This window comes from Staurois parvus, unplaced genomic scaffold (genome assembly GCF_062004578.1).
Source record: "Staurois parvus isolate SC_StPar_1 unplaced genomic scaffold, SC_StPar_1.0 ptg000835l, whole genome shotgun sequence".
NCBI lineage: Eukaryota > Metazoa > Chordata > Amphibia > Anura > Ranidae > Staurois > Staurois parvus.
Window position 1 is genome coordinate 50,245 of NW_028318631.1, and position 20,547 is coordinate 70,791.

General features: G+C 51.4%; 1 protein-coding gene across 1 annotated transcript in view; it reads left to right on the forward strand.

The window, feature by feature from the left end:
* Positions 1-18,822, forward strand: part of SPEN (spen family transcriptional repressor) — a 32,647-nt gene extending 13,825 nt beyond the window's left edge. The window contains exons 7-9 of the mRNA XM_089655350.1: positions 2,511-2,624; positions 7,698-7,798; positions 10,976-18,822. Of these exons, the coding sequence (XP_089511476.1) occupies positions 2,511-2,624; positions 7,698-7,798; positions 10,976-18,785 (8,025 nt within the window). The 3' untranslated portion in view covers positions 18,786-18,822. The remainder of the gene's footprint in view (positions 1-2,510; positions 2,625-7,697; positions 7,799-10,975) is intronic.
* Positions 18,823-20,547: the final 1,725 nt, after the last annotated feature.

The window sequence follows — 20,547 nt, forward strand, 5'->3', positions numbered from 1 at the left end:
CCCGACCACAGACCCCTGGGAGTACACAGAGCCCGACCACAGACCCCTGGGAGTACGCAGAGCCCGACCACAGACCCCTGGGAGTACGCAGAGCCCAACCACAGACCCCTGGGAGTACGCAGAGCCCGACCACAGACCCCTGGGAGTACGCAGAGCCCGACCACAGACCCCTGGGAGTACACAGAGCCCGACCACAGACCCCTATGGGAGTACGCAGAGCCCGACCACAGACCCCTATGGGAATACACAGAGCCCGACCACAGACCCCTATGGGAGTACGCAGAGCCCGACCACAGACCCCTATGGGAGTACACAGAGCCCGACCACAGACCCCTATGGGAGTACACAGAGCCCGACCACAGACCCCTATGGGAGTACACAGAGCCCGACCACAGACCCCTATGGGAGTACACAGAGCCCGACCACAGACCCCTATGGGAGTACGCAGCGCCCGACCACAGACCCCTATGGGAGTACGCAGAGCCCGACCACAGACCCCTGGGAGTACGCAGAGCCCGACCACAGACCCCTATGGGAGTACGCGGAGCCCGACCACAGACCCCTATGGGGGTACGCAGAGCCCGACCACAGACCCCTATGGGAGTACGCAGCGCCCGACCACAGACCCCTATGGGAGTACGCAGAGCCCGACCACAGACCCCTGGGAGTACGCAGAGCCCGACCACAGACCCCTATGGGAGTACGCGGAGCCCGACCACAGACCCCTATGGGGGTACGCAGAGCCTGACCACAGACCCCTATGGGAGTACGCGGAGCCCGACCACAGACCCCTATGGGGGTACGCAGAGCCCGACCACACACCCCTATGGGGGTACGCAGAGCCCGACCACAGACCCTATGGGGGTACGCAGAGCCCGACCACAGACCCCTATGGGGGTACACAGAGCCCAACCACAGACCCCTATGGGAGTACACAGAGCCCGACCACAGACCCCTGGGAGTACACAGAGCCCGACCACAGACCCCTATGGGAGTACGCAGAGCCCGACCACAGACCCTATGGGAGTACGCAGAGCCCGACCACAGACCCCTATGGGGGTACGCAGAGCCCGACCACAGACCCCTATGGGAGTACACAGAGCCCGACCACAGACCCTATGGGGGTACGCAGAGCCCGACCACAGACCCCTATGGGAGTACGCAGAGCCCGACCACAGACCCCTATGGGAGTACGCAGAGCCCGACCACAGACCCCTATGGGGGTACGCGGAGCCCGACCACAGACCCCTATGGGGGTACGCAGAGCCCGACCACAGACCCCTATGGGGGTACGCAGAGCCCGACCACAGACCCTATGGGGGTACGCAGAGCCCGACCACAGACCCCTATGGGGGTACGCAGAGCCCGACCACAGACCCCTATGGGAGTACGCAGAGCCCGACCACAGACCCCTATGGGGGTACGCAGAGCCCGACCACAGACCCCTATGGGGGTACGCAGAGCCCGACCACAGACCCCTATGGGGGTACGCAGAGCCCGACCACAGACCCCTATGGGGGTACGCAGCGCCCGACCACAGACCCCTATGGGGGTACGCAGCGCCCGACCACAGACCCCTATGGGGGTACGCAGAGCCCGACCACAGACCCTATGGGGGTACGCAGAGCCCGACCACAGACCCCTATGGGGGTACGCAGAGCCCGACCACAGACCCCTATGGGAGTACGCAGAGCCCGACCACAGACCCCTATGGGGGTACGCAGAGCCCGACCACAGACCCCTATGGGGGTACGCAGAGCCCGACCACAGACCCCTATGGGGGTACGCAGAGCCCGACCACAGACCCCTATGGGGGTACGCAGAGCCCGACCACAGACCCCTATGGGGGTACGCAGAGCCCGACCACAGACCCCTATGGGGGTACGCAGCGCCCGACCACAGACCCCTATGAGGGTACGCAGAGCCCGACCACAGACCCCTATGGGGGTACGCAGCGCCCGACCACAGACCCCTATGAGGGTACGCAGAGCCCGACCACAGACCCCTATGGGGGTACGCAGCGCCCGACCACAGACCCTATGGGGGTACGCAGAGCCCGACCACAGACCCCTATGGGAGTACACAGAGCCCGACCACAGACCCTATGGGGGTACGCAGAGCCCGACCACAGACCCCTATGGGGGTACGCAGCGCCCGACCACAGAACCTATGGGGGTACGCAGAGCCCGACCACAGACCCCTATGGGGGTACGCAGAGCCCGACCACAGACCCCTATGGGGGTACGCAGAGCCCGACCACAGACCCCTATGGGGGTACGCAGAGCCCGACCACAGACCCTTTAGTGAGTGCTAAATTGTAGGCAAAGCAGACTGCTAAATTCGCCTTTCTTTTTTTTTTCCTCCATTGGATAGAAGATGGCATTGAATCAAAAAACCAAAAAAAATAAGTAAAATTCCTCATTGACACGAGACGAACGCTGATCTTTGACCGAGTCCTAAGTGGGCGCCGCTCTTATGTCCTCTGTTCTCTGTTTGTTTTTCCCCGACAGGTGGTGTACGACCGCTTTAAAGGCATGGCCCTGATTCTCTACAGTGAGATTGAATTTGCCCAGGCAGCTGTAAAAGAGACCAAGGGGAGGAAGATTGGTGGGAATACCGTTAAGGTGTGCACAGACCACCTTAATTACTGCTTCATGATTTGAACTATTCACATAGGAAATCTTCCATCCTGATCCTGGTTGTGGCGGGGGGGGGGGCCTCCCTGGTGGGCTGATGTGTAGCAGAGTGTTAGCCTTGTGTCTCTGAACTTCTCGGTGATTTCTGGTAGTCTTCTCTTGTTACTGGTAAGCAGTAGAACCTCTGCAGCAAGGTAACCTGGAACATTACTCACAGCCCCCCCCCCCCCCCCCCCCCCCAGTACCACAAAAAGGTCCTTCGCTGTCACGACTCACATCTCCGGGATCCGCTCCTTCCAAACCACGACCGTCATAGAAAGCTGCACACCGCAAAAAACAAAACAACTTTATTGTTCCAGCACTGTTCCAGATACTCCACCCAACTCAGAAAGAGTTGCATGGTGCAGTGTCGTCAACAAGGAAACAGCGGTGCGCAGCTTCCTGTCACGGTAATGCAGGCCATAAATGGGTCGATTTCCAAACTATTTCTCGTCCGAAAACATAGTTCGTTTGGTAATCTGATGGCGCCATCAATGATTTTGAAAATCGGCCGACCGAGTCATAATGTTCACCCCATATAACAGGTGAAAATTCTGTTCCTGGTCACGGCTCATGCGCATATTTTTTTCGGAAAAACGATCGTACGATTTGACCATCATTGAGTCGAAAATCGGTCGTTTTTCACGAATTTTCCAACATGCCCGATCACCGGAAAGGGGAGGAACTACGAAAATCGGCCGGTGCCATTGACCCCACTAACAGAGCGAATGTCGGCCGATTATTCTTGGCTCCAATTTTCGGATGAAAGATCGGTCGAATTTTGACCCATGTATGGCCGGCATAAGTAACTGGAACATTCTCCATTTACAGATTCAGCAACATACATTTCATTTCATTGCGTAGTGTAAGATTTCTGAGGCATTGGCAGTCACAGAGACGCTAAACGATTTCCAGTCCGTACGCAAATGTTAAATGGGACACCCCCACCCCCACATGTCGGACAGGCTCATACACTCCTCCTCTAACCATTATTCCCAGGATTCTGTAGTGCCCTGCCTATATCATTTTCACTTTCCCTACAGCTCTCTCCTTTTTCCTGTATTGTGTCGGGGGCGATATCTTATGAAATGACAGCAGGCGCTTCAGTGTACAAAGGACGGCCATTTTGATTTGGTCACGTGACGCCAGGTTTTCGCAGACCTTATCGTACGTTTTGCTGCTCCGCGCAGACGGAATGAAATTTAGAGTTTATGACAGAACCTCGAGGTCTTCTGCAGCGTGAATAATTCTAGAAACGTGTTTTCATTTGCTGCTGCCACAGAGTTAGGGGAATGCATGTAGGCCCCTTCTGCTTGAAGTGGACCGTCCGCCTCAGTGACAAGGCCCAATTATTCCAATTTCCCTCTCTAAACTGATGCATTAAAGTACCCGTGGGGGGGGGGGGGGGGGGGAATCGATAAAATAGTTCTGTTTCAGATTTTTATCTGATATTTGTCATGGTGTGCTCATGTCATATTATGTATTCATACCTTTCATTTTGTTCAATAAATCTGTATGGAACTAAAATAGATAAAACACTTCCCTTTCCTTGGCTTCACCGCTGCACCTAGGCAAGGGTATTGTCCTGATATCAGAGAATGGTGAATAGCCCAGTTTTCCCCTAGAATTCAGACCTGCACTGTGCTGCAGCTTGTTCTCACCAGATTTGGGCTACTCATCATTCCCAGGGATCTTGTCGGCTGAAGGATGAGATCAGCCCTTGTAGTACGGAAGTTGGCGACTGTATATTCCCCCTCCACAGAAATGAGATAATGACGCAAGACGGGTTCAAAGAGCAGGCACCAATGGAACAATAAACCATCCTTTCTCAACTGGGGTGTCCAGGCACCCTGGGGTGCCTTGAGGTTTCTCCAGGGGTGCCTTGAGGTTTCTCCAGGGGTGCCTTGAGGTTTCTCCAGGGGTGCCTTGAGGTTTCTCCAGGGGTGCCTTGAGGTTTCTCCAGGGGTGCCTTGAGGTTTCTCCAGGGGTGCCTTGAGGTTTCTCCAGGGGTGCCTTGAGGTTTCTCCAGGGGTGCCTTGAGGTTTCTCCAACGGTGCCTTGAGGTTTCTCCAACGGTGCCTTGAGGTTTCTCCAACGGTGCCTTGAGGTTTCTCCAACGGTGCCTTGAGGTTTCTCCAACGGTGCCTTGAGGTTTCTCCAACGGTGCCTTGAGGTTTCTCCAACGGTGCCTTGAGGTTTCTCCAACGGTGCCTTGAGGTTTCTCCAACGGTGCCTTGAGGTTTCTCCAACGGTGCCTTGAGGTTTCTCCAACGGTGCCTTGAGGTTTCTCCAACGGTGCCTTGAGGTTTCTCCAACGGTGCCTTGAGGTTTCTCCAACGGTGCCTTGAGGTTTCTCCAACGGTCCCTTGAGGTTTCCCCAGGGGTGCCTTGAGGTTTCCCCAGGGGTGCCTTGAGGTTTCCCCAGGGGTGCCTTGAGGTTTCCCCAGGGGTGCCTTGAGGTTTCCCCAGGGGTGCCTTGAGGTTTCCCCAGGGGTGCCTTGAGGTTTCCCCAGGGGTGCCTTGAGGTTTCCCCAGGGGTGCCTTGAGGTTTCCCCAGGGGTGCCTTGAGGTTTCCCCAGGGGTGCCTTGAGGTTTCCCCAGGGGTGCCTTGAGGTTTCCCCAGGGGTGCCTTGAGGTTTCCCCAGGGGTGCCTTGAGGTTTCCCCAGGGGTGCCTTGAGGTTTCCCCAGGGGTGCCTTGAGGTTTCCCCAGGGGTGCCTTGAGGTTTCCCCAGGGGTGCCTTGAGGTTTCTCCAGGGGTGCCTTGACAAAATATCTAAAAATTGGCCAAAACTTGTATACAGCCAGCTGGTGGGACGTGCCTCCGTTTTAGTTACACAAATCCCCCGGTTTTCATTGTACACCATTACGACCTTCTAGCCGCCGGAGTCCTGACAACCAATGACATCATCAGTTTTAAGGAGGATGTCAGCTGCCTGCACAGCATCCTAGTTTGACCCTCCCCCGCCCCTCTCTGTCAGTACTGCGGTCACATTAGCTCAGTGATGGATAAAAGGGAGAGGGGGGGGAGAAGAGAAACACTGGAATACTAGTCGGTACCAGTGTGCAAAAGTATATTTGCTTTGGAAGAATAAATCCCCTCTAATGTTGGGGGTCCTCCATGTGTGGGTGTTGCTGCATTATTGAAAACTATTAGAATACCTTTTCTCATTTTAGAATGGGGTGCCTCGAGACTGTCCATCATTTTAAAGGGTGCCTTGAGACTGTCCATCATTTTAAAGGGTGTCCCGGGACCGTCCATCATTTTAAAGGGTGTCCCGGGACCGTCCATCATTTTAGAGGGTGTCCCGGGACCGTCCATCATTTTAGAGGGTGTCCCGGGACCGTCCATCATTTTAAAGGGTGTCCCGGGACCGTCCATCATTTTAAAGGGTGTCCCGGGACCGTCCATCATTTTAAAGGGTGTCCCGGGACCGTCCATCATTTTAAAGGGTGTCCCGGGACCGTCCATCATTTTAAAGGGTGTCCCGGGACCGTCCATCATTTTAGAGGGTGTCCCGGGACCGTCCATCATTTTAGAGGGTGTCCCGGGACCGTCCATCATTTTAGAGGGTGTCCCGGGACCGTCCATCATTTTAAAGGGTGTCCCGGGACCGTCCATCATTTTAAAGGGTGTCCCGGGACCGTCCATCATTTTAAAGGGTGTCCCGGGACCGTCCATCATTTTAAAGGGTGTCCCGGGACCGTCCATCATTTTAAAGGGTGTCCCGGGACCGTCCATCATTTTAAAGGGTGTCCCGGGACCGTCCATCATTTTAAAGGGTGTCCCGGGACCGTCCATCATTTTAGAGGGTGTCCCGGGACCGTCCATCATTTTAGAGGGTGTCCTGGGACCGTCCATCATTTTAAAGGGTGCCTTGAGACTGTCCATCATTTTAAAGGGTGTCCCGGGACCGTCCATCATTTTAGAGGGTGTCCCGGGACCGTCCATCATTTTAAAGGGTGTCCCGGGACCGTCCATCATTTTAAAGGGTGTCCCGGGACCGTCCATCATTTTAAAGGGTGTCCCGGGACCGTCCATCATTTTAAAGGGTGTCCCGGGACCGTCTATCATTTTAGAGGGTGTCCCGGGACCGTCCATCATTTTAGAGGGTGTCCCGGGACCGTCCATTATTTTAAAGGGTGTCCCGGGACCGTCCATCATTTTAGAGGGTGTCCCGGGACCGTCCATCATTTTAGAGGGTGTCCTGGGACTGTCCATCATTTTAGAGGGTGTCCTGGGACTGTCCATCATTTTAGAGGGTGTCCTGGGACCGTCCATCATTTTAGAGGGTGTCCTGGGACCGTCCATCATTTTAGAGGGTGTCCCGGGCCCGTCCATCATTTTAGAGGGTGTCCTGGGACTGTCCATCATTTTAGAGGGTGTCCTGGGACCGTCCATCATTTTAGAGGGTGTCCCGGGACCGTCCATCATTTTAGAGGGTGTCCTGGGACCGTCCATCATTTTAAAGGGTGCCTTGACTGCATAATGGTTGAGAAACACTGCAATAAATGATCAAACCATAAATAAAGCCCTTGATAATTTGTGTAGCGGTCCAGTGGTAGCTTGCAGTAATACAATAGCGCCAGTTCCACACTCAGATTGAAGTCATACCTGTGGACTGTGAGACCAAAAAGGGGGCGCCAGCTAAGTGTAGTGGTCAGCAGCAAGTTTATCAAGGGAGTTGCCACTTGTCTTTTTTTAATACTACCCTCTACACTTAGCTGGCGGCCCCTTTCTCGTCTTTCTCGCATTCCCCCTCCACAGGTACTTCTTGCAGCATTTCAGGGAGATGGCACTTTGAATGAGCGGACCTTGCCACTGGGGTGGAGTATCCTCTTTATATGATGCAGAACCTGATTGGGTGATTTGCAGCAAAGGGATGTGTGATGGTTCCACAGATCATTCCAACTCACAAGCCTCTGCTTTTGTTTCATATTTGTCACTCTGAGATTTAAAAATGGCATTTTGATGTAAGTTCTCCAAATGAGATTCTCTTTTTCTTTTGTCATTTATGCATCAGGTGGACTTTGCTAACCAGGAAAGTCAGTTGGCTTTCTATGGCTCAATGGAATCAACGGGACAGGATATACGGGATATCTACGAAATAATATCGGAAAGAAGGTGCGTTGTCGCTGGTTGTCTTTGTATATTTCTTTGCGTTTTATAATATTTCCAGGATATTCTCATCATAAAAGTGTGTTCATGTAATAAAGGGTCTGTGCTTGTATTGGGGTGACTTCCTTTGGTGAGGTTGTCGTGCGTTACGTTGTCATGTTAGAGGTCCAGCATGTCCATTCTAAATACAGGTTTAACCCTTTCGCTGTCAGGGCCGTCTTTGCTCACGTGTTTAAAAAATCATTTTAGTCTTGAAGATTGCATAAAACCCCCAAAACATGATATCTTGTCTGCAAGCAGACACCCTACAGCAGGAGCGTCTAACTGGCGGCCCTCCAGCTGTTGCCAAACTACAAGTCCCATCGTGCCTCTGCCTTTGGCAGTCATGCTTGTAACTGTCGTTCTTGCAATGCCTCATGGGACTTGTAGTTTGGCAGCAGCTGGAGGGCCGCCAGTTTGACCCCCGTGACCTATAGAATAAAATAGCGGTCGTTCCAATTTTCTATGTTAGGTGATATTACTGCAAAGGTCCAGGAAGCACAAAATGTCAGTAAAAAGATACACTAAAGTTAATTTAGGGCAAATAAATGACCAGTTGTTTGGTAAAATATAAAAGGTGACATTGCGCTGAGTAAAGAAGACGGTAAACGTGAAATCCTAAATTTACATGCACCCGTGAAATGGTTACAAACTTTAGTGCCCAATTTCTTTTTCCATAGGCAACGCTTTAACCACTTTCCGTCCGGCCGCTGTATATAAACAGCCGGACGGTGGCAGTGCAGGGGCCGATTGCCGTTCATAAACGGCACCCGCCATTATGGACTGGGAGCGCGCAGCACCGCGATCCGGTGCCTGCTGTGTCCTCCGGACACAGTGGAACACCGATCGTCGTACGGAACCTCTGTGCGAGGTCCCGATCATGTGATCACTGATTGGCCAGTCAGTGATAACGTACAGAGTAGTAAGCAAAGATGTCACTTCTGACATCATTGCTTACTATGTGTGAAATCTGTGAATGATCACAGAGCTCACATGGTACAGAGCCATTCACAACAGCCTCGTACCATGTGACAAGCTGTGAGCAATCGCAGCTCACACAGTATTTCCCAATGGCTGCAAGAATGCTGCCAGAGAGAAGGAGAAATTATTGCTTTTACAGCCTTTATGGGTGTCAAAGCAATCAGTGTAAAAAAAAAAAAATCTTCATCACCCCCCACAAGTAGTACAGTGTCACCATGGTGACCCCACACTGCTAGGGTGACAGAATGTAAAAAAAAAAAACATAAATAATATAAAAAAATTAAATAAAAATGTAAAAAATATTTTTTAAAAATTATAATTTTTGGTTATAAACGAATTTGGGTTATTTTTTTTTTAACTAAAAAGATAACGGAATAAATTCTGGCCAAGATTTATGAGGAAATATTATTTATTTGCAAAATTTTATAAGAAAAACACTTTTTTTCAGAATTTTTGGACTTTTTCATTTATATAGCAAAAAAAAATAAAAATCCCAGCGGTGAATAAATACCACCAAAATAAAGCTTTATCTGTCTCAAAACAATGCTAAAAAATTCATCTGGGTACAGTGTTGCATGACCGCGCAATTGTCATTCAAAGTGTGATAGTGCTGAAAATTGGCCTGGACTGGAAGGGGGGAAAGTGTCCGGACTGGAAGGGGGGGGAAAGTGTCCAGACTGGAAGGGGGGGGGAAAGTGTCCGGACTGGAAGGGGGGGGGGAAGTGTCCGGACTGGAAGGGGGGGAAAGTGTCCGGACTGGAAGGGGGTGAAAGTGTCCGGACTGGAAGGGGGGGAAAGTGTCCGGACTGGAAGGGGGGGAAAGTGTCCGGACTGGAAGGGGGGGAAAGTGTCCGGACTGGAAGGGGGTGAAAGTGTCCGGACTGGAAGGGGGGGAAAGTGTCTGGACTGGAAGGGGGGGAAAGTGTCTGGACTGGAAGGGGGGGAAAGTGTCCGGACTGGAAGGGGGGGAAAGTGTCTGGACTGGAAGGGGGGGAAAGTGTCTGGACTGGAAGGGGGGGAAAGTGTCCGGACTGGAAGGGGGGAAAGTGTCCGGACTGGAAGGGGGGGAAAGTGTCCGGACTGGAAGGGGGGGAAAGTGTCCGGACTGGAAGGGGGGGAAAGTGTCCGGACTGGAAGGGGGGGAAGGTGTCCGGACTGGAAGGGGGGGGGGAAAGTGTCCGGACTGGAAGGGGGGGAAAGCGTCCGGACTGGAAGGGGGGGGGGGGAAGCGTCCGGACTGTGGGGGGGGGGGGGAAGCGTCCGGACTGCAAGGGGTTGGAAAGCGTCCGGACTGGAAGGGGGGGAAAGCGTCTGGACTGGAAGGGGGGGAAAGCGTCTGGACTGGAAGGGGGGGAAAGCGTCCGGACTGGAAGGGGGGGAAAGCGTCCGGACTGGAAGGGGGGGAAAGCGTCTGGACTGGAAGGGGGGGGGGGGGAAGTGTCTGGACTGGAAGGGGGGGAAAGTGTCTGGACTGGAAGGGGGGGAAAGTGTCTGGACTGGAAGGGGGGGAAAGTGTCTGGACTGGAAGGGGGGGAAAGTGTCTGGACTGGAAGGGGGGGAAAGTGTCTGGACTGGAAGGGGGGGGGGGGGAAGTGTCTGGACTGGAAGGGGGGGAAAGCGTCCGGACTGGAAGGGGGGAAAGCGTCCGGACTGGAAGGGGGGGGGGGGAAGTGTCTGGACTGGAAGGGGGGGAAAGTGTCTGGACTGGAAGGGAGGTAAAGTGTCTGGACTGGAAGGGGGGGGGGGGAAGTGTCTGGACTGGAAGGGGGGGGGGGGGGGAAGTGTCTGGACTAGAAGGGGGGTAAAGTGACTGGAAGGGGGGGGGGGGGGAAGTGTCTGGACTGGAAGGGGGGGGGGGGGAAGTGTCTGGACTGGAAGGGGGGGGGGGGGAAGTGTCTGGACTGGAAGGGGGGGGGGGGGGGAAGTGTCTGGACTGGAAGGGGGGGAGTGTCCGGACTGGAAGGGGAGGGGGGTGGAAGTGTCCAGACTGGAAGGGGAGGGGGGGGGAAAGCGTCCGGACTGGACATGGCAGGAAAAGGGTTAAACCCTATACACAAATCCTGCCCCAGTGGTTTCATCTCACTGAACAAGTCATACACTAAGAATGTATTTGCTTTGAACGAACTATTTGTAGTTGAACCATTCTCCTGTTTTGTTTTTCAGAAGTGATGATACTCGAAGGGGATCCTACCATGAATTTACTTCTACAGATAGGACTTATTATGAGAGCGTCCGCACAACAACAGGCACCTACCAGGACGAAACCAGACGAGAGTACCCAGCCCGCAGCAGAGAATTCTACCAAGAATGGGAGTCCTACCAAGGAGATTACTACGAACAGCGCTACTACGATGAATCCAGAGAATATAGAGACTACAGGGATCCATATGAACAGGATATACGGGAATATAGCTACCGACAGAGGGAAAGGGAGCGAGAACGGGAACGGTTTGAGACGGACCGCGATAGGGATAGTGAACGGAGGCAGATAGAGCGAAGCCAAAGCCCAGCACGCTCAAGGAGACCTCAAAGTCCTGCAGGATCCCCCTCACAATCCGAGCGGATTACAAGTGACCCAGAGCGAAGAATCTATAGCCGGTCTTCTGATCGCAGCGGTAGCTGCAGTTCTGTTTCTCCTTCCAGATTTGACAAACTGGACAAAGCCCGGGCTGAGCGCTACATCAAAAGCGATAAACTCGACAAAGAGCATACTTTTGATTCAGAAAGATCCGATAAAGAGAAGCGTCTGTTACGGAAAGAAAGGACTGATAAACTACTGGAAAAAGATAAAGCAGACCGAGCCAAGCGAAAGTCCAAAAACCATTCAACAAGTTCTCAGTCTTCAGAAACCGATCAAGACAATGAAAAGGAGCCAAGTCTGGAGAAACAAAAAGGGAGCAGCAAGCTGTTGGCCAGAGAGAAGAATGACAAGGACTCTGCATCAAAAAACCGGTTGGATCTCATGCCTTGTGTGGTCCTTACTCGTGTGAACGAAAAGGAAGGGAAAGTTTTTGATCCCTCTGGTTTAGAAAAAGTCGTCAAGGCTAAGGCAGACAGCGAATCCATGAAGTCTCCGCCTTTGGATCCGAAGGCTCAGCTGATGCGTCTTGAGCAGTCCAAATTTGAGCTATTGAAAGCGGACTCGAGAAGTAAAGTGCCAAAAGACAAACTGCTCTCTAGCCATGTTGAAGTTGTTGATAAAGAAAGCAAACAAAAACTAAAGAAGCACTTAAAGCCGGAAACGCCTACCGAAGGCGCGTCTGCCGCGGACTTGGACAAGCTAGAAGCTCGGAAAAGGAGGTTTGCCGATGCAAATTTAAAGTGCGAGCGTCAAAAACTTGACGTTCGCCGAAACAATGCAGACGAGGATGACCTTCGCTTGTGCTCAAGGAAACCATTAGATCCTGCATCTTCAAGAGAGTTCGCTCTGCTTCGGGAAGGAGATTTTGATAGGAAAAGCTCAAGGAAAGAACTTTTAAAAAGGGAAAGTAGAAAAAGCAAATCTGAAAGACTTTTCAATATCAGTAGCCCTAAAGACAGCCAAGACCACAACCTTTCCATTCGCTCAAACTCCGATCTTCAGCTGCGTTTAGGAGAACCAGTAGATGAACCGTTTGACTCCCCAGATGCCTCCAGTAAAAAGATGAACTTCCTGAAGAATCTTCAAAGACATGTGCAGATGGGGGATGAAATGGACAAAGATGCCTTGAAAGATGATAGAAAAGCCTATTCCAGTCTCTTGAGGGAAAGCATGGGCCTGGAGAGGCCAGAGACTGAAGAAAAGCTTGCAATCGATATAGACTACACACAAAGTTACCGAAAGCAGATGGAACAAAACCGCAAACTGAAGCAGCAGATGGAGCTGGAGATCCTGAAGTCTGAAAAGTTTGGCAGTCCCAGCAAAGAAGCCGAAGAGTATGAAAGGCGTAGCCTTGTGCATGAAGTCGGCAAACCACCACAGGATGTCACCGATGATTCTCCACCAAGTAAAAAAAAAAAGGCTGACCACACGGACTTCGAAATCACCAAGCCTGAAAGACATTACAGAAGCTCCCGACAGATAAGCGACGAATCGGAAAGAACTTCTTGTTCTCCAAGTGTTCGTCCGTTCATGTTTAGTGAGGACGACTTTACAATTGGCTCTCCGAGGTTACTGCCAATCAAAGAATTCAAAGAGTCTCCTCAAGTGGATGAAAAGAACATGTTCCCCAGCTTGGGTCTTAAAGAGGAACCCTATAAATTGCTATCCAGCGACTTGGTGAAGAAAGAACATCTTAGCGATTTTGCCAAAGCTAAATTTACCGCTGTGAGCCCTGAAGAGGAGTATGGCAGATGGGATAGCCAAATCAAACAGGAGAGCAACAGAATGGACATTAGCTTTCCTAGCAACATTATAAAAAGAGAAGGGATCCGTAAACGCTCCAAGGACCTTGAACCCGGGGAGGTTGCCACAGACTCTGACGAAGATAGCGATCATAAATCTGCTTCACCGAAAGTGTCTTCATTACTTGACGGCTCAAGATTTTCTTTTTTGCTGCGGGATGGAGACGATAAACGAGACAAGGAGGAGAGGCTGTCTGGCTCTCTAGAAAGACATCGCTTCTTAGATAAGACCATTACTCCTGACACAAAAGCCTTGCTTGAAAGAGCCAAATCCCTTTCCTCTTCCCGTGAAGAGAATTGGTCTTTTTTGGAATGGGACTCCAAGCTCGCCAGCTTCCGCAGCAATAAAGAGAGAGAGAAAGTTGATTCGGCACCGAGGCCCATACCATCCTGGTATATGAAGAAGAAAAAGATCAAGACCGATTCCGAAGGAAAATCGGATGATAAAAAAGATGATCACAAGGAAGAGGAACAGGAAAAGCAGGAGCTGTTTGCCTCTCGGTTTCTTCACAGTTCTATCTTTGAACAAGACTCCAAACGTTTGCAACACCTGGAGCGGAAAGATGAGGATAGCGACCTGGGCATCCTACGTCCTTATGGGAGGCAGATCTCTTCTGATGGCATCAGCAGCACTCCAGAACTTGTGCAGGAACCAGTCGTACTCTTTCACAGTCGATTCATTGAACTGACGAGGATGCAGCAGAAAGAGAAGGAAAAAGATCAAAGACCCAAAGAGCAAGAAAAGCCTGAAGAAAAGGAATATCAGCCAAAGACGCCCGAGACTGTTCCTGAAAGCAAAGAACGAGAGAACAAGTCTCCCGTGTCTATTGTGCCAACACCAGCACCAATTCCTCAGCCAGAACATGTAGCAGCACCTCCTCCTGAGAAAATAGTTGTGGAGAAAACACCATCACCACCTGCTGTTCCAGTGATCGAAGAAAAGCCAGCTGAGCCTTGTGAGACAGTTGCTGAGGAAACGTCTTCTCCGAAGGTTGTGGCCCCAGTTACCCCTCCAATCGCTGTCCATCCACCAACCCCAGTGGAAACTGTTCAAGTTGTCGATGAGACAAATGAGACTCCGGCTGTCCCTCCAGTTCCAGAGCAGCTACCATCTACGGAACACATTACATTCGTGGATACAAAACCGCCAACACCTGGCACTTCATTTTCAGAAGTCAACACTGACCCCGTCACAGAGATAAAACCAGTGACGCCAACAACCTCCCCTTCCAAGGCTGATGACAAGGTTGAAGAAGTTGAGGCCTTTGAAGAAAGCACTCCAGTGTTTACGGGTACAGAGACAGACTCATGTGAAAAGAACGAAAATGTTCCAGAGGAAGCAGAGCCGCTTATTTCTGAAAATGATTTGGAAGCAGAGGCTCCCATCACAGCCAAGAACAAAAAGGCCTCTAAAGGCAAAAGGTCTAGTGCCGCAGATAAACCAGCAACAAGAAAAAGCGTCAGGATCGACCGCGAGAAACGCAATCGTTCTGCTTCTCCTCGCGTTGAGCCCCCAAAGCATTCGGAAACTAAAGTTGAACATGACAGGAGCTCAAGGAGCACAGCCAAGTCTCCAAGTGCTGTTCCAGAACCTGAAGTTTCGGAGCTAAGCTTGCCTGTGTCCCGAACACGCAGAAACGTCAGATCTGTCTATGCTACCACCGGTGATAATGATGGACCTTCTGCTAAAGAATCTACCGATGCTCCTCGATCCACTCGGAAGAGACCAGAAAAAGATGTTCAGGAGACTCCAGTTGCTGTACCCAGCACACCAAGGAGAGGACGGCCACCCAAAGTCCGCAAGAAAGCTGTTGGAGATGTGTCGCCTATTAAAGCTGAGGCATTAAAACAAGATACAGAAGATACCGAAAGCAAGGAGGTAGTAGAGAATGCAAAACCAACTGAAGGATGGCGATCTCCTCGCTCTCAGAAATCCTCACAGAGCCATTCTCCTGTGTCTAGCAACCATCAGGGTAAAAAGGGTAAAGGTGACCCTATGCCACAGTCCATGGAGTGCTCGGGAGAATCAAACGAAGAATGCCCTGAAACCACGGTGGCTGCCACTGAAGAGGAGTGCAAGCCAAAACTGGCCAAAGAGGAACTTTCTGAAGTTAACAATGACTTAAAAGATATAGAGATGGATAAAACCCCCGTAGAGAATCCTACTACTGATGCAGCAGAGAAGAAAATATCTATAGAAAAAGCCCCAAAGTCAAAAGTCGGAAGACCTAAAAATACAAAGAACCTTCTACGCATGAAAAGTGTGGAAATTCGCCTTAATGCCGATGAGGTAAAGGGTGCATTGAGACCGCATGAAGATGGTGAGCCAATGGTGATATCTCCTGTCAAAATCAAAAGCCCTCAAAAGGAAGATAACTCATCTCCACCCTTTACAAAGCCAGAAACCACATCTTTTCCAGAAACGCCTGAAAAAGAACCTGCAAAAGAACCCAAAATTTCACCTGAAGAGGCCCAGCTGGCCCGACAGATAGAACTGGAACAGGCTGTGGAAAACATTGAGAAAATCACTGAAACGGCCACTATTCCATCCTATAAAGAGCAGCAGGGAGGGGAGGTGGCAGAATCTCGCCCCGAAGAGGACAGCGATAAACCTGCACACCAGGCCAGCGAGACAGAACTGGCAGCAGCCATCGGCTCCATCATTTGTGACATTTCTGCAGACGCTGAAAGCTTCCCTCCAGCTCCACCATATCCACCAGGAGAAGCTGAGATAACACCCGACCCTGCCGCTGTTCCAGCGGCTCCCCAGCAAGATGACTTGGAGCCCGAGGCCAATCAGGCAGTCGGTGTCCTTTTACAAGACAACCGTACCCCCAGCTCTGAAGGCGCCCTGCCTGCTCCTGTTTCCTCATCTCAGGCAGAACCTGTAGTAGACAAAGAACCAGAGTCTTCAAGTAAAGTTCGAGAACCGGTGCGTGTGCCTGAAACAGAGATGATTCCGAAGAGGACTCGAGGTCGGGCACCTTCCAAGAAAAAACGAAAAACTTACAAGAAGAGTGAGCCGGTAGACACGAACGTGTTTGTTCATGAAGGTGCAAAAGGCAAATCCCCCAGAGGAGAGGAAAAGATCTCAGATGAAGGACCGAAGGAGCCGTCTGGGGAAATTCCTGCGGCGCCCAGCCCTGAGAAGCAGAATCTGGACACAAGCTTGAATTCCTCATCTGATGCGGTCTCCAAGGACGGCGATGAAGAATTTAAAGATGAAGACAGACCCGAGTCCACCAATGTGTGCGATTCACCCCAGCAGCTTATCATCGATGATGTCAGTCAGGGCAGTTTCAAACTTCGCTCAAGTACTGAGAATGCCCCGGTTACTCCACCTAGCATTACTACCCCTCCGGCTCTGCCAGCCACCCCAGGAAAGACTGCACCTTCATTGCCTGCCTCTCTCCCACATTCTGCACCAGCCATCTTACCTGACTGGATGGTAAGGCATGACGAAAACACAGCCATTTCTACCCCACCTCCTGCTTTACCCCCGGACACCAAGGCCTCCGACGTTGACACCAGTTCAAGCACCTTAAGAAAGATATTAATGGAGCCCAAATACGTATCTTCACCTGTTAATACCCCTAGTATTGTCACGGCCGCCATCTCTGAGCCCGTGTCCGTCTCGCATATTGAAGAACCTACTCATCCTCAAGTTGAAGCAATTAAGCCACTTTCAGAAGAAAAATCAGCAGTTCCGCTTACCAACACGGCAGTCCCACCAGCAGCTGAGGCCCCCGTCTTTCAGGAGAAGGCCACCATCGTGACCCCCAAGGCTACCTCAGTCATTAGTAGAATGCCGCACAGCTTCGATCATGATGACTTGCCGAGAATCACATTGGCAAAACATTCTACACCGCATCAGCCAGCCCCACCATGTATCCCATCTCAAAAGAGCAAGCAGAGACAGAACACAAACGACTCCCGGGCATGCTTGAAGCAGACAATGACTGTTATAGAAGATCGACCTGCGGAAACCGGGCCTAGTCCTGGCCTCAGGGTGAACACCTCCCAGGGGGTGATGCTCCTTAGTTACTCCGGTCAGAAGACGGAAGGCCCCCAACGCATAAGCGCAAAAATCAGCCAGATCCCTCCGGCCAGCGCTGTGGACATCGAGATTCAACAGTCGGTGTCAAAGACGCAGATTAAACAGGAGCCGCTTCAGCCATCTCAGATATTGCCAAAAGGGCCGCAGACACCGACAAGTTACCAACCCTACAACGCCTCCCCCGTTATCTCTACCATCAAAGCAGAACGTTCTTGTTTGGAAAAGCCCGAATCCAGTCACATCACTGTTCCCAACGCTTCCTCGCAGCCCGCTGGAGTTAAAGTGCTGACCCCGAATTCGACACCGGTGCTGATGCACAGTCAGATACTGTCAGGTCAGATGGTTTCTTCTGGAAAGAAGCTCTCCGATCTGAAAGAGTCTAAAGGCCTTCAGTCTACCAATATGAGCCCTCACCACTCTTCTCTGTCGGGGAAGATGCAGCCAGACTCCAATCATGTGACCTCTGGATCCAGTACGTCAGCTGACAGAGCATTACCACATCTCAACATTAAACAAGAGCCTCATTCTCCGTGTACCACCGGGCACGCCTCATCTCCCTTCTCCAGGCCCTGTCACCCGAGTGTTACCGCTTCCCCTGCCTTAACTAGCAACCCATCTGTGATGCTGGCCCCTGGACTACCAGTGCCACCATACATACCCAGCATGCACCCAGAACAAACTGTTATCATGCCCCCGCACAGCGTATCTCAGTCTGTGTCACTGGGCCACCTACCACAGGGGGATGTCAGGATTAACACCCCGCCATTACCAGCAATGCAGTACAGCATGCGACCAGAAGCACTTCACTCCCCCCGAGCAGCTATGCAGCCTCAGATGGATGTGCGACCTCAACGGTCCAACACCCCGCAGCCAGCACCTATCCGAGAGATGGTACTGCCCACGTTGTCTTCCCAACATGGTGCCGATGAGGATATTCACTACCACCATCCTGTCAGCCGGGGCCCATCTCACGTGCAGTCCGATGTGCTGGTGATGCAACCTGAATACCGCATGCCGGGGTCGGGAATGCGGCTCGATCCGTACAGCGTCCCCCAGGATGTCATAATACCACGCGATGTCCGTATGATGATGCATTCTCATATCACCGCTGTGGGAGAACACCACCAGGAGAGCAGGCAGTCCCGAACACCCGAGGGCCCGGTGAAAACGCCTCCGGCCAGCAAAACGCCGCAGCCTGTAAAAGAACTGACTAAGCAGCCCGACGTGAAGTTGCCTCATTCGCAGCACAACGATGCCAGGATGCTGAGTGGACTGAACTTGTCGCAGCCGGTGGTCGTTCCGCATGGCGTGCCTCTCATCCATCCGTCAGGAAGCTCTTTCCACGATTATCGGCCGGTGTACACGGATATCCGTACCTATCACCCCGCTGCCCAGCTCTCCCACCCACAGTTCTCTGCTGCATCGCCCATTGGATTGCAATCACGGAGCATGACACCATCCCAGGTAAGAGCCGACTGTCCACATCTATGTAAGACAGAAAAAAGGGGGAAAACCAGACCATACAATATGTGAATACATTACATTGTTACATAGTTAGTCTGGCTGAAAAAAGACAATAGTCTATCCAATTCAGCCATAAAAAAAAGGTTATAATCCTCCACCCACAGCTGAATGTGTGAAAAAAATATATATTCTGAAACAATAGTGAACCAATCAGTGAACTGCTGCTACTCTTTCCCTGAACGCCAGAAAATACAAAACATATAAAAAATGAGTGCGCTGTACACTAAAAAATCATAAAAAATCATAAATATAATAAATGGCGTCCTCTGGGATTGGAGAACGGTCGTGCGACATCAGCCGTCATATGGAGATTCTTTTTCTTTGTGTCAAGCATTTGTGAACACCTATGCGCTTTCCGTTGGAGGATTTCTTTAGCACGCAGCACTGTGTTATTGGATTTTGGGACTTTCAATTATTTAGCCACCTCATGTCCGGCCCATGTACAGACACGTCCAGACGGGAGCAGTGCAGGAGCGGGTTACTGTTCATAAACGGCGCCCGCCATTTTAGCCTGTGCGCTCTCCCTGGTGATCTGGTGCCTGCTGTGTCCAGAGAAACACCGATCGTCATACAGGACCTCTGTGTGAGATCCCAATCGTGATCACTGATTGGCCAATCAGTGATCACATGAATAGTAGTAAGCAAGATATCACTTTCTGACATCTTGCTTACTACTTGTGAAATCTGTGAATGACCACAGAGATCATATGGCACAGGGCTATTCACAACAGCCTTGTACCATGTGACAAGCTGTGACCAATCACAGCTCACACAGTAGTTCTCAATGGCTGCAGGAATGCAGCCAGAGAGAAGGAGAAATGATTCCTCTTAAAGCCAATCAGTGTATAAAAAAAAAAATCTTCATCACCCCCCACAAGTAGTACAGTGTCACCGTGGTAACAATATACTGCTAGGGTGACAGTATGTTAAAAAAATAAATAAATAATATAAAAATGTAAAAAACTATTTTGAAAAATAATTTTTGGTTAGAAACTAATTTGGGTTATTTGTTTTTTTACTAAAAAGATAACGGAATACATTTTGGCCGAGATTTATGATGAAATATTATTTATTTGCAAAATTTTATGAGAAAAACACTTTTTTAAAACATTTATGGACTTTTTCATTTATATAGCAAAAAAATAAAACTCCCAGCGGTGAATAAATACCACCAAAATAAAGCTTTATGTGTATCAAAAAAATGCTAAAAAATTAATCTGGGTACAGTGTTGCATGACCGCGCAATTGCCATTCAAACTGTGACAGCGCTGAAAGCTGAAAATTGGCCTGGACTGGAAGGGGGGGAGTGTCTGGACTGGAAGGGGGGGGGGGAAGTGTCCGGACTGGAAGGGGGGGGGAAGTGTCCGGACTGGAAGGGGGGGAAGTGTCCGGACTGGAAGGGGGGGAAGTGTCCGGACTGGAAGGGGGGGGGAAGTGTCCGGACTGGAAGGGGGGGGAAGTGTCCGGACTGGAAGGGGGGGGAAGTGTCCGGACTGGAAGGGGGGGGAAGTGTCCGGACTGGAAGGGGGGGGAAGTGTCCGGACTGGAAGGGGGGGGAAGTGTCCGGACTGGAAGGGGGGGAAGTGTCCGGTCTGGAAGGGGGGGGGGAAGTGTCCGGACTGGAAGGGGGGGGGGGGAAGTGTCCGGTCTGGAAGGGGGGGGGGGGGGGAAGTGTCCGGTCTGGAAGGGGGGGGGGGGGAAGTGTCCGGTCTGGAAGGGGGGGGGGGGGGAAGTGTCCAGACTGGAAGGGGGGGGGTGTCTGTCCTGGAAG